Genomic DNA, 14,788 nt, shown 5'->3' with positions numbered 1-14,788 from the left:
AATTGAAGTGATGTAATATTATGCCATGGAGAGAGAGAGAGAGGAGGCTGCCCGCTGGGAGCTAGGCTGACTATAATAGAAGGCATTGAGAATAAGACACAGACAAAGTTCCCCGGAGGGCTTAAAGCTGCAATCAGCAGTTGAAACTAGAACAAAGTGTACTCCCCGCCACGGTTTTGCTAAAAATCTGAAGGATGGAGTTGGAGAAATTTAACCACTCTCAAATTCATAGACAGAGCTATGGATGCAAGGACTGACCATCCATTATATTCTGAAGGGGTACGACAGTTGAACTAAGCTCATGAGGCATTTATAAGTTATAATCTTCAATAATCAATGGGTGCATATCATTCATTTATCTGTAAGTAACAACTGCAGATTTCCCATTTAAGGCTGTTATAGCCTCCCCAGCATGCAGCCCAGCGAGGCTGTTATAACCTCTTCAATATGTAGCTCAGCCAGGATGTTATAACCTGTCTAACATGCAGCCCAGCGAGGCTGTTATAACCTCTTCAATACGTAGCCCAGTCAGGCTGTTATAACCTGTCTAACATGCAGCCCAGCAAGGCTGTTATAACCTCTTCAATATATACAGCCCAGTCAGGCTGTTACCTCCCCAGTGTGTAGCTCAGCCAGTCTGTTACCTCCCCAGTGTACAGCCCAGCCAGTCTGTTACCTCCCCAGTGTGCAGCCCAGCCAGTCTGTTACCTCCCCAGTGTGTAGCCCAGCCAGTCTGTTACCTCCCCAGTGTACAGCCCAGCCAGTCTGTTACCTCCCCAGTGTGTAGCCCAGCCAGTCTGTTACCTCCCCAGTGTGCAGCCCAGCCAGTCTGTTACCTCCCCAGTGTACAGCCCAGCCAGTCTGTTACCTCCCCAGTGTACAGCCCAGCCAGTCTGTTACCTCCCCAGTGTGTAGCCCAGCCAGTCTGTTACCTCCCCAGTGTACAGCCCAGCCAGTCTGTTACCTCCCCAGTGTACAGCCCAGCCAGTCTGTTACCTCCCCAGTGTGTAGCCCAGCCAGTCTGTTACCTCCCCAGTGTGTAGCACAGCCAGTCTGTTACCTCCCCAGTGTGTAGCCTAGCCAGTCTGTTACCTCCCCAGTGTGTAGCCCAGCCAGTCTGTTACCTCCCCAGTGTGTAGCACAGCCAGTCTGTTACCTCCCCAGTGTGTAGCCTAGCCAGTCTGTTACCTCCCCAGTGTACAGCCCAGCCAGTCTGTTACCTCCCCAGTGTGTAGCCCAGCCAGTCTGTTACCTCCCCAGTGTGTAGCCTAGCCAGTCTGTTACCTCCCCAGTGTGTAGCCCAGCCAGTCTGTTACCTCCCCAGCGTACAGCCCAGCCAGTTTGTTACCTCCCCAGCATGCATCCCAGCCAGTCTGTTACCTCTCCAGCATGCATCCCAGCCAGGGGAATAACCACAGCACTGTCCCAGTGCCAGATATGACAGAAACAACAACAACTAAAATCTGCAACTTCATGCACATCAACATGTCTTTGCAAAGGCCTTTGAATGTTTACTTAATGACTGCAGATCACAGTGAGTTTAGTTCTGCTGGTGTGTGGTAGAGAGAGCACTTCATCTACAGGCAGAGGGACAGGTATGACACAACACTGTCCTTCTGACAACCTGGACCTGCCAGACAGACTGACACCACACCCCAGTCTGTGTCCTTGTCTAAATGAAGTATGGGCAAACCTTCCCCTTCAGTCACCAGCTCTTAGGCCAGGCTTTACCAAATCTGTACACGTTTCTAGGAGTGGAAAAACATGACTTGCAAACATACAAAATAAATGCTAGAAAACAACCTTGAGATTTTGGCTACGAATCTTAATTTCGATCATTAAATCTTTCATTTCAATAAATTGCATTTTATGGAGCTCCAGTCCCCAAAATGATGTCTGAATCATGAAGGAGTTAATTGATTTGTCCTCCTGGGGCAGCATTAGAGGAACGTCTAATCACAACTGATCCCAACTGTAGACCATCTATTGACCATCTGATATACAAACTTCTCAACCTGTGTTAAAGAGTCATGTATTTTAATTATAATAGACTATTATCAAATTATTATTATTATTAGCATTATTTTCAGTATCCAAATCATTATAATCATTAGCCACATTCTTATAATTATTAATACTTTTGTATCATTTTATCCAAGAAAGCACATAGGAAAACATTTAAAAATACAAGTGTTTCGTTTCTTACCTGAATGTTGTTCAGTTTGTGATCTGAGGAGCTGTATATCTCACATTCCTCCATCGCTCTTCGGAGGAAAGCGTTCACAACAAAACTGTCTCCTACAAATCGGGGGCGAATTATAATGAATATCAATTATATTAACTTGTGTCTAAATAATAAGATAATGTAAGGTTTAAAACAAGGTTTAATGCGTTATTTCTAAAGGATGATAGAGGGTTATCCTCACCTTCGGGGTTCTCTCTACGTTTGCCCGCTTTAGATCACAGCACAATATGGAAATTCAAATGAGAAATTCGTTACAATGTGAACAAAATATTCATCAATGATCAATCAGTATGGAATACTCATGTAAAAGTGTTTATAAGAGATATATCTTACCATGTTTGGACTGAAGTTTCCCCATTTCCACGTCCCTTTTTCCTTGATTAATGAACAGCTCTTTACCAATCCGTCATGGATAACCCAGTCTGCTGGTCAACATTGTCACATTGTGTCCGCGTTTTTGCAAGAAAAGAGTCCAATTTAACTTTCTCCAAGCGCATTCAAAATTACCAATATACACACATGTTTTCTTTTGCTGTACAGAAACAACGCTCTTTCTCTCAAAACAAATCCCGAGAGAGGGGAGACTATAGTCGACTTGCACTTTAGCGTCAGACAAGCCAACTGACTGACTGAATGGAAGAATGTGTGTCCGTCTGGCGGTAGCGTAGCGCAGAGCAGGAGGCGCTCAACTCAATCTAAGTAGTAGGCATGGCTGTAGGTACATCCTCAAAGTGTCTGCTAAATACCGTCCCCTGTTGGACTGATTTCAAACAGGTATTTACTTTTGCTGGTGATTTTGTTCCAGTATTACAACAAAAATAAAAAAATAAAAAAATGTACACCTGTTTGGCAGATGTTATTGCGGGTGTAGCGAAATGCTTGTGTTTCTAGCTCTAACAGACCTGTAATATCTAAGAGTAATATCTAACAATTTCACAACAATACACACAAATCTAAAGTAAATGGACGGAATTAAGAATGTATAAATAGCGGGTGAGAAATGTCAGATAGACTAAGATACAGTAGAACAGGCGTAATGCTGGTAGTGCTGGTGAGTTACCGCTGCTCTGGTATCCACTAGTTCTTCCAGGCTGTATGTAATAACACCAAACACATTCTGGCCTAATAATGTAAGAAATAACACATAAAAAAACGAAATACTGCAAAAGACAGTATATTTAGATATTAGGCCATGTTTGTGTCCATACTGTTGAATCAGCATCGGTGAGCTCTTGTAACTTGACAATTTCCTAATGTTTCAATATCAAAGCCTGCTAGTATAAAACAAAGATAGTGATAACTAATTTTCCCTTATTCATTTGGGGGTCTAATATAAAAAGAGAGTATGATGTCTGTCAGAATGTAATGTTAGCCTTTGTGTCAGACTCTATCCTCAACATCTGCATTATCAACAGTGCTTGACTTGGGCACATCGGAGCTGAGTACCGGTACCTATTTCAGTCAAAATCATGCACTGATTATCAAAGTCTACGTCCCCAATAGCACACTAGAATTATTTTTCCTGGAAATTGCCGATGTTGAATTTCATTGAATTCTACATCAGGCATCAATGAGCGTTTGGATCAGGAAAGTGTCTTCTCACAACCTCTACAAGCCAGAATGCTGAATTAAATTATATTTTAACGTACTTTACCGGCTGTACTCCGTGCAGTTGGTCCTTCGCCAGTAGGAATGTGATACAACATATGCACAGAAAAGTATAATTAAACAACTTTCCAAAACACCGGTGATGCGTTCAGATTTATATGACCTGAAGCATGCGCAGAACCATGTAAACATGTGCACCAGCTCGGCAGTAGTCTGTACATGGGTTGCGCGCATGTAGTTTCATCTTGTGCGCTTGCTTCAGGTGATGGAAATCTGAACGCACTACCAGCCCTTTGAAAAGTAGATTGAAAGATACTTTCCTGTGGATATATTGTCTCACATTGCTACCTGCAAATAACGACCAACCTCATGGACAACCGGTAGAGGAAGTGAAAATATAATTTGGCTTGTAGAGGTTGTGAGAGGACACTTTCCTGATCCAACTGCTCATTCATGCCTGATGTAGAATTCAATAACATTCACCATCAGGTTTCCAGGCTACCTATTCCCTATAGCAGGGTATTCAACTCTGACCCTATGAGGTTCGGGAAGCCTGCTGGTGATCTGTTCTACCAGATCATTAATTGCACCCAACCGGTGTCCCAGTCTAAATCAGTTCCTGATTAGAGGGGAATCACCCAACTGGTAATTGCACCCAACCGGTGTCCCAGTCTAAATCAGTTCCTGATTAGAGGGGAATCACCCAACTGGTGTCCCAGTCTAAATCAGTTCCTGATTAGAGGGGAGCAATGATAAAAGGCGGGGGAACTGGCTTCGAGGTCCAGAGTTGAATCTGACCACTACTTTTGACCAGGATCTACATAGGAACTATGGTGCCATCTGGGATATGCACAAAGGTCTTTGTTTCCTCCAAATACAAACAACAACCAACCTTCTATAAGAAGACCCATTGTTCTCTAAACAGAAGCAAGGTAACATTCTGAAAATAGGCCTCAAATATGCATCAGTCGCGTCCCTTTTGAAGCGTAGCTGTTAGTTTATTCTGGTGGAGTTAAACAAGTCTCTAGTCACATGACCAACATTAGATGTTACCTTCTGCTCCAGGTGTCAACTTCAACATGACATGATGTCCTTCAATCACATGATGGTGTCTTACAAACATCCACAACCATCCTACCTGTCCGATGTTGATTTAGGACCTGGACAGTTAAGATGTTTAGCATGCAGTACACATCCTTCTTCTATCAATCAAAGGATGTCACACACACACACACACACACACACACACACACACACACACACACACACACACACAGAAAAAAGAGAGAGGGACCACAGTGTGCCATCACAGCAGCAAGATTTGTGACCTGTTGCCACAAGAAAAGGGCAACCAGTGAAAAACAAACACCATTGTAAATACAACCCATATTTATTTGCCTTTTTGTACTTTAACTAATTGCACTTCGTTATAACACTGTACATAGCCAGAATGACATCTGAAAGGTCTCTATTCCTTTTAAACGTTTGTGTTTATAATGTTTATTTTTTTACTGTTTATTTCACTTTTCTTTATTATCTACTTCACTTGATTTGGCAACGTAAACATATGTTTCCCATGACAATAAAACCCTTAAACTGAAATGAATTGAATAGAGTGAGAGAAAGAGAGAGAGAGAGAGAGAGAGAGAGAGAGAGAGGGAAGGGGGAGAGAGAGAGAGAGAGAGAGAGGGGGAAGGGAGAGAGAGAGAGAGAGAGAGACAGAGAGAGAGAGAGAGAGGGAGGGAATGTGAGCGAGAGGGTGAGAGGGAGAGAGAGAGAGAGAGAGAGAGAGGGAATGGGGAGAGAGAGAGAGAGAGAGAGGGAGAGAGAGAGAGAGAGAGGGAGAGAGAGAGAGAGAGAGAGAGAGGGAAGGGGGAGAGAGAGAGAGAGAGAGAATGTGAGCGAGAGGGTGAGAGAGAGGGAGAGAGAGAGAGGGTGAGAGAGAGGGAAGGTGAGAGAGGGAAGGTGAGAGAGAGGGATGGTGAGAGAGGTAGAGAGAGAGTGTGAGAGAGAGGGAGGGTGAGAGAAAGAAAGAGAGAGAGAGAAGAGAAAGGGAGGGTGAGACAGAGAGAGGAGAGAGAAAGACTCAACAACAACCAAGCTCTGTCTTGCATAACAGAAATTCCTAGTGACATTCAACTTCCAATCCAAACAAATTAAACTGAATTACCGTACAGGAAAACAAAACCAAGACGGAAGAAAATCTAAAGCTGGCATCAGAACACAAGACAATGGAAAACAGCCTTCGTTCTAGCTGCAATTAATCAGTCTGATGACATGTTAATGGTTGGACATGTTGACAGTTCTGAAGCATGCTTGATCATGAAGACATTGTTTTGTCTTCTGACTACCTCCCAACAACCATTGAAGTCTGCCTGTGTTTACATAGCCGCTACGACGCACTGCCCATTCTGCATCTATCAGTACCAGCCAACATCCAGACTCACATCTCCCATTCTGCATCTATCAGTACCAGCCAACATCCAGACTCACATCTCCCATTCTGCATCTATCAGTACCAGCCAACATGCAGACTCACATCTCCCATTCTGCATCTATCAGTACCAGCCAACATCCAGACTTACATCTCCCATTCTGCATCTATCAGTACCAGCCAACATCCAGACTCACATCTCCCATTCTGCATCTATCAGTACCAGCCAACATCCAGACTTACATCTCCCATTCTGCATCTATCAGTACCAGCCAACATCCAGACTCACATCTCCCATTCTGCATCTATCAGTACCAGCCAACATCCAGACTCACATCTCCCATTCTGCATCTATCAGTACCAGCCAACATCCAGACTCACATCTCCCATTCTGCATCTATCAGTACCAGCCAACATCCAGACTCACATCTCCCATTCTGCATCTATCAGTACCAGCCAACATCCAGACTCACATCTCCCATTCTGCATCTATCAGTACCAGCCAACATCCAGACTCACATCTCCCATTCTGCATCTATCAGTACCAGCCAACATCCAGACTCACATCTCCCATTCTGCATCTATCAGTACCAGCCAACATCCAGACTCACATCTCCCATTCTGCATCTATCAGTACCAGCCAACATCCAGACTCACATCTCCCATTCTGCATCTATCAGTACCAGCCAACATCCAGACTCACATCTCCCATTCTGCATCTATCAGTACCAGCCAACATCCACTCACATCTCCCATTCTGCATCTATCAGTACCAGCCAACATCCAGACTCACATCTCCCATTCTGCATCTATCAGTACCAGCCATCATCCAGACTCACATCTCCCATTCTGCATCTATCAGTACCAGCCAACATCCAGACTCACATCTCCCATTCTGCATCTATCAGTACCAGCCAACATCCAGACTCACATCTCCCATTCTGCATCTATCAGTACCAGCCAACATCCAGACTCACATCTCCCATTCTGCATCTATCAGTACCAGCCAACATCCAGACTTACATCTCCCATTCTGCATCTATCAGTACCAGCCAACATCCACTCACATCTCCCATTCTGCATCTATCAGTACCAGCCAACATCCAGACTCACATCTCCCATTCTGCATCTATCAGTACCAGCCAACATGCAGACTCACATCTCCCATTCTGCATCTATCAGTACCAGCCAACATGCAGACTCACATCTCCCATTCTGCATCTATCAGTACCAGCCAACATCCAGACTCACATCTCCCATTCTGCATCTATCAGTACCAGCCAACATCCAGACTCACATCTCCCATAAGGACTTAGTCCTTCAGCGTCCTACATAGAGTTGCAAAATTCAGATTATTTCCCAAAATTCCCTGTTTTTTCAGAAATCACAGTTAGTAAGCAGGAAACCCTGAATCCTCCAACCAAGATTTCTGGAAAACTTCTAGGAATTTGGGAACGTTACTGGAATTTTGCAACCCTGATCGTGCACCGCAGACCCCCCCCCCCCCCCCCCCCTCAAGTTTCCACCAATGGTGTTATTATTACTTCAAGTGTAAAAGATGATCATGTTTCCTTCTTGTGTCTTCTGAGTGGCAGCCCACAGGTGCAGTCTGGGAAATAACCAAATGAAAATATATGAACGGAATATCAATTGATATGAATTTAAATATTTGACCTGTAAAATATGAAAATAAAATGAAAGGTTAAACCAATGGCTTCCCCCGACTGTATTAAGATACGACCCTACTAACACCCACCAACGGGACTGTAGTCAGACAGGGAGCTGGCCAGCTACACAGGGAGTGGTGGCTGCTGGGATATGGTGGGATGAGAGGCTTTGCTGTCTCTACATCTTTCTCTCATTCTCCGCACACACACACACGCGCGCGCGCGCGCACACACGCACAGGCTGACAGAGGGAGGCTCTGTCTCAGATCACTCTTGGGGGTTGACAGACATTTGCACAGCAGCTCATTGATGGCAACTCTCTTTGATCCTTGTTACAGCGCCCAATTACCATGGTCTCTCTCCCTAATGCCCACCTATTCCCTGTATAGAGCACTACTTTTGACCAGGGCCCATAGGGTTCTGGACGAAAGTAGTGCACTTCATAGTTAATAGCAGAGATGCACGATATATCGGTAAGCATATCGGAATCGGTTGATATTTGCTAAAAATGACAACATCGGTATCGGCCCGATGTCTAGTTTAAAGCCGATGTGCAAAACAGATGTCAAAGCTGACATGCATACCTATATAACGTAGGTAGATGAGGTACATACCTATATAACGTAGGTAGATGATGTGCATACCTATATAACGTGGGTAGATGATGTACATACATATATAACGTAGGTAGATGATGTACATACCTATATAACGTAGGTAGATGAGGTACATACCTATATAACGTAGGTAGATGAGGTACATACCTATATAACGTAGGTAGATGATGTACATACCTATATAACGTAGGTAGATGAGGTACATACCTATATAACGTAGGTAGATGAGGTACATACCTATATAACGTAGGTAGATGAGGTACATACCTATTTAACGTAGGTAGATGACGTAATGACGCAACGAGACGCAACGAGACGCAACGAAACCTATTTAGCTATTATTTAACTAGGCAAGTCAGTCAAGAACAAATTCTTATTGACAATGACGGCCGACCCCGACCAAACCCGGACGACGCTGGGCCAAATGTGCGCCGCCCTATTGGGACTCCCAATCACGGCCGGATGTGATGCAGCCTGGAACCAGGGACGGCAGGTATCTCTCTCCTCTCCGCTCGTTAGAAGGTATCTCTCTCCTCTCTTCTCTTTTGAAGGTATCTCTCTCCTCTCCTCTCTTTAGAAGGTATCTCTCTCATCTCCTCTCTTTAGAAGGTATGTCTCTCCTCTCCTCTCTTTAGAAGTTATCTCTCTCCTCTCCTCTCTTTAGAAGGTATCTCTCTCCTCTCCTCTCTTTAGAAGGTATCTCTCTCTTCTCCTCTCTTCTCTTTAGAAGGTATCTCTCTCCTCTCGTCTTCTCTCTTTAGAAGGTATCTCTCTCCTCTATTCTTCTCTCTTTAGAAGGTATCTCTCTCCTCTCCTCTCCTCTCCTCTCCTTACAAGGTATCTCTCTCCTCTCTTCTCCTTAGAAGGTATCTCTCTCCTCTCCTCTCTTTAGAAGGTATCTCTCCTCTCTTATCTTTAGAAGGTATCTCTCTCCTCTCCTCTCTTTAGAAGGTATCTCTCTCCTCTCCTCTCTTTAGAAGGTATCTCTCTCCTCTCCTCTCCTCTCCTCTCCTCTCCTCTCCTCTCCTCTCCTCTCCTCTCCTCTCTTCTCTTCTCTTCTCTTCTCTTCTCCTCTCTTCTCTTCTCTTCTCTTCTCTCCTCACAAGGTATCTCTCCTCTCCTCTCTTTAGAAGGTATCTCTCTCCTCTCTTCTCTTTAGAAGGTATCTCTCTCCTCTCCTCTCTTTAGATGGTATCTCTCTCCTCTCCTCTCTTTACAAGGTATCTCTCTCGTCTCCTCTCGTTACAAGGTATCTCTCTCCTCGTTCCTGTCCTCATCTCTCTGCTCCCCTCTCCTTCTCTCCTCTCTCTTGTCCTGATATTACCATCCCCCACTCACAATTCACTCATCTAACAGGCTTTTTAAATGGATGATAATTGGACGTTCATCTCCCATTATGTGAGATGTTACTTCTGTGTTACAGAGATGAACGGGATGTGAAACCACCCACAGTCGTCTATATACTACAGCAGATAACTGTTTTATAACCAATCCCTGACATCATGAAAATGGTGGTAGGCAGAGGTAGTGGTGTCTGTTATCTTTTATACATTTCCTTTGTCTGTTTTCCAAATGGCACCCTATTCCCTATAGTGAATTCTTTTTGATTAGCTCTGCCATTTGGGACTAAGCCGCTGTCTCATTAAGATGAGAAGGCAGGCGCGTTGTCAAAGCTGCTTCTGTAGATGAGAGGAATGGAGGATGAAACAAGAACCAACCCACTAGCTGCTCTCTCTGACAAAGGTGTTCTGCATCCCAAACGGCACCCTATATAACATAGCCCACTATGGGTCCCTGGTCAAAAGTAGTGCATTACATAGGGAATATGGTGCCATTTGGGACACAAACAGGCTTTAGGGATTCTTATTAAGAATTCTTCCAGAGGATGTGGATGATTATCAGGGTTTGTTCGGTCAGTTAGTTTTCAGGGGACATTTAAGACACTTTCCAGGACGCAGACTAATAAAAGGCCATTTCTGGACTAGAAAGCACACTCAATGGGAACATCTCCACAGAACTAAATGTTTTTTAGTCAGGAACTAGGCTTAGTCGGAGTCCAGGAAACCGACCCTTCAAGTCTGAATACAATGTAACGGGGTGGATATACAGGTTGAGCTGCCTCTTCCTAAAGCCATGTCAGCCTTAAACAAAACCCATGGCAGTTTATTACCAGCTGTGAATGGATAATGAATGAATGGGTGCATCCCAAATGGCATTCTATTCCCTATAGTGCACTACAGTATGCATAGGCCCTGGTCAAAAGTAGTGCACTACATAGGGAATAGGTGTGCCATTTCTGACGCACATACTCTTTGTTTTCTTTGAAGAAGCTTCCAGCAACAATCTGTTGTAATGCATAAACCAATGTTGTAGTCATCTCACAATCAGAACAAAAAGGATTTGTCAGCGAATGTTTTTAACAAACCTCAAACAACAAATCAACCCGTCCTGTCCGTTCCCCTGCAGTAAACGTGTCTCCACCCACACTGATTTACTATTGGCACTGGTCCTGATTTTCCATTGCTTTCGGCCATGTAGCTGATCCACGGTTGACAGGATAAACACACGGCTGTTTGTTTAGTTTAGAATCTCTCTCCGTCTTGATTGTTTAGTTTGGAGTTTTCAAACCTCTTTAGAACAGTGATGAAACGGTGCAACAATAAGGCTCTAGAATCTCTCTCCGTCTTGATTGTTTAGTTTGGAGTTTTCAAACCTCTTTAGAACAGTGATGAAACGGTGCAACAATAAGGCTCTAGAATCTCTCTCCGTCTTGATTGTTTAGTTTGGAGTTTTCAAACCGCTTTAGAACAGTGATGAAACGGTGCAACAATAAGGCTCTAGAATCTCTCTCCGTCTTGATTGTTTAGTTTGGAGTTTTCAAACCGCTTTAGAACAGTGATGAAACGGTGCAACAATAAGGCTCTAGAATCTCTCTCCGTCTTGATTGTTTAGTTTGGAGTTTTCAAACCGCTTTAGAACAGTGATGAAACGGTGCAACAATAAGGCTCTAGAATCTCTCTCCGTCTTGATTGTTTAGTTTGGAGTTTTCAAACCGCTTTAGAACAGTGATGAAACGGTGCAACAATAAGGCTCTAGAATCTCTCTCCGTCTTGATTGTTTAGTTTGGAGTTTTCAAACCGCTTTAGAACAGTGATGAAACGGTGCAACAATAAGGCTCTAGAATCTCTCTCCGTCTTGATTGTTTAGTTTGGAGTTTTCAAACCGCTTTAGAACAGTGATGAAACGGTGCAACAATAAGGCTCTAGAATCTCTCTCCGTCTTGATTGTTTAGTTTGGAGTTTTCAAACCGCTTTAGAACAGTGATGAAACGGTGCAACAATAAGGCTCTAGAATCTCTCTCCGTCTTGATTGCAGTTCAGCAGCTGCCTGATTTCTGGAGCGACTACAGAGGAGAGAGAAAAGGGCCTTCAGACAGTGCAATTATGGTTTCATTTATCAAGCCCGTTTCTGCCACACACACGTGTGTGTGTGTGTGTGTGTGTGGCAGAAATGGGCGTGATAAATAAAACCATAATTGCACTGTCTGAAGGCCCTTTTCTCACACACACACACACACACACACACACACACACACACACACTTCTGCCCCCTAGCTTTACCTCTGATGACTTTATAATCGTTAATCAGATGAGTGTAAGGGTGATGGGATGCAGGTGTAAGTCTCTGTTACATTTCCACTGAGGCCTGACGTTGTGAAACAGGTACAGTATATGAATGTAATTACGAACGGTGTGTTGAGTTAAAGACAGTTGTAACCAGTATATTACAACACTAATGTGTCTGAGGAATATGACAGGTAGAAAGAAACAGAAGAGTTGGGCCTTTTTAAACTAAACGACATGTAGTGCACTACTTCTGATCAGGCCCCCATAGGCTCTGGTAGTGCACTACGTAGGGAATAGGGTACGATTTGGGACGCATCCCCCCAGATGAACCTTTGAAGTGGAGTTGAAGCATGTTGCCCAACGACAAACAAAGAGCTCATTGTCTGAGGCCTGTAGGCTGCAGCTCACATGTAAACCAGCACAGTATTCACAGAATGCAAAACATGCAACATACAGAGAATGGGTAGAAATACCAGTCTGTACATGGAAACACCATGTTAGAGATACGTGCCCCCAAATGATACCCTATAGTGCACTATACCCTATATTGTGCAGTATACCCTATTCCCTATATAGTACAGTATACCCTATTCCCTGTATAGTACAGTATACCCTATACCCTACATAGTACAGTATACCCTATACCCTATATAGTACAGTATACCCTATACCCTACATAGTACAGTATACCCTATTCCCCATATAGTACAGTATACCCTATTCCCTATATAGTACAGTATACCCTATACCCTACATAGTACAGTATACCCTATACCCTATATAGTACAGTATACCATATTCTCTATAGTACAGTATACCATATTCCCTGTATAGTACAGTATACCCTATTTCCTGTATAGTGCAGTATACCCTATATAGTACAGTATACCCTATTCCCTGTATAGTACAGTATACCCTATTCCATACATAGTACAGTATACCCTATTTCCTGTATAGTGCAGTATACCCTATATAGTACAGTATATCCTATTCCCTGTATAGTACAGTATACCCTATTCCCTATATAGTACAGTATACCCTATTCCATATATAGTGCAGTATACCCTATTTCCTGTATAGTGCAGTATACCCTATATAGTACAGTATACCCTATTCCCTGTATAGTGCAGTATACCCTATTCCCCATATAGTACAGTATACCATATTCCCTGTATAGTACATTATACCCTATTCCCTGTATAGTACAGTATACCCTATTCCCTGTATAGTGCAGTATACCCTATTCCCCATATAGTACAGTATACCATATTCCCTGTATAGTACAGTATACCCTATTCCCTGTATAGTACAGTATATCCTATTCCCTATATAGTGCAGTATACCCTATTCCCTATATAGTACAGTATATCCTATTCCCTGTATAGTACAGTATACCCTATTCCCTATATAGTACAGTATACCCTATTCCCTATAGTACAGTATACCCTATTCCCTGTGTAGTACAGTATACCCTATTCCCTGTATAGTACAGTATACCCTATTCCCTATATAGTACAGTATACCCTATTCCATATATAGTGCAGTATACCCTATTCCCTGTGTAGTCCAGTATACCCTATTCCCTATAGTACAGTATACCCTATTCCCTATATAGTACAGTATACCCTATTCCATATATAGTGCAGTATACCCTATTCCCTGTGTAGTACAGTATACCCTATTCCCTATAGTACAGTATACCCTATTCCCTATATAGTACAGTATACCCTATTCCATATATAGTACAGTATACCCTATTCCCTGTATAGTGCAGTATACCCTATTCCCTATAGTACAGTATACCCTATTCCATATATAGTGCAGTATACCCTATTCCCTGTATAGTACAGTATACCCTATTCCCTGTATAGTACAGTATACCCTATTCCCTATATAGTACAGTATACCCTATTCCCTATAGTACAGTATACCCTATTCCCTATATAGTACAGTATACCATATTCCCTATAGTACAGTATACCCTATTCCCTATATAGTACAGTATACCCTATTCCATATATAGTGCAGTATACCCTATTCCCTGTAGTGCAGTATACCCTATTTCCTGTAGAGTGCCATTAGGAAAGCAGCAGAGATAACAAGGTATCCAGACTGGTCTTTAGGTCATACAGTAAACTACAGCATTGTTATGATCAGTTATCAGTGAGCTGTACAACAGGAAGTTACTACAGTATTGTTATGATCAGTGAGCTGTACAACAGGAAGTTACTACAGTATTGTTATGATCAGTTATCAGTGAACTGTACAACAGGAAGTTACTACAGTATTGTTATGATCAGTGAGCTGTACAACAGGAAGTTACTACAGTATTGTTATGATCAGTGTGTTGTACAATAGGAAGTTACTACAGTATAGTTATGATCAGTGAGCTGTACAACAGGAAGTTACTACAGTATTGTTATGATCAGTGAGCTGTACAACAGGAAGTTACTACAGTATTGTTATGATCAGTTATCAGTGAGCTGTACAACAGGAGGTTACTACAGTATTGTTATGATCAGTGAGTTGTACAATAGGAAGTTACTACAGTATTGTTATGATCAGTGAGCTGTACAACAGGAAGTTACTAC

The 14,788-nt window shown here is 43.0% G+C and overlaps 1 protein-coding gene across 1 annotated transcript in view; it reads right to left on the bottom strand.

Moving 5' to 3' along the window:
- LOC149984351 (protein naked cuticle homolog 2-like) overlaps nucleotides 1-2,749 on the bottom strand; it is a 74,429-nt gene extending 71,680 nt beyond the window's left edge. Inside the window, 3 exon segments of the mRNA XM_090220723.1 lie at nucleotides 2,207-2,298; nucleotides 2,427-2,453; nucleotides 2,579-2,749. Of these exon segments, the coding sequence (XP_090076849.1) occupies nucleotides 2,207-2,298; nucleotides 2,427-2,453; nucleotides 2,579-2,603 (144 nt within the window). The 5' untranslated portion in view covers nucleotides 2,604-2,749.
- Between the last annotated feature and the right edge of the window lie 12,039 nt (nucleotides 2,750-14,788).

This window comes from Oncorhynchus mykiss, chromosome 3 (assembly GCF_057628025.1).
Source record: "Oncorhynchus mykiss isolate SJ-2025 chromosome 3, ASM5762802v1, whole genome shotgun sequence".
NCBI lineage: Eukaryota > Metazoa > Chordata > Actinopteri > Salmoniformes > Salmonidae > Oncorhynchus > Oncorhynchus mykiss.
The sequence above is the reverse complement of the archived record's forward strand: the minus strand, read 5'-3'. Positions and strand labels throughout refer to the sequence as shown.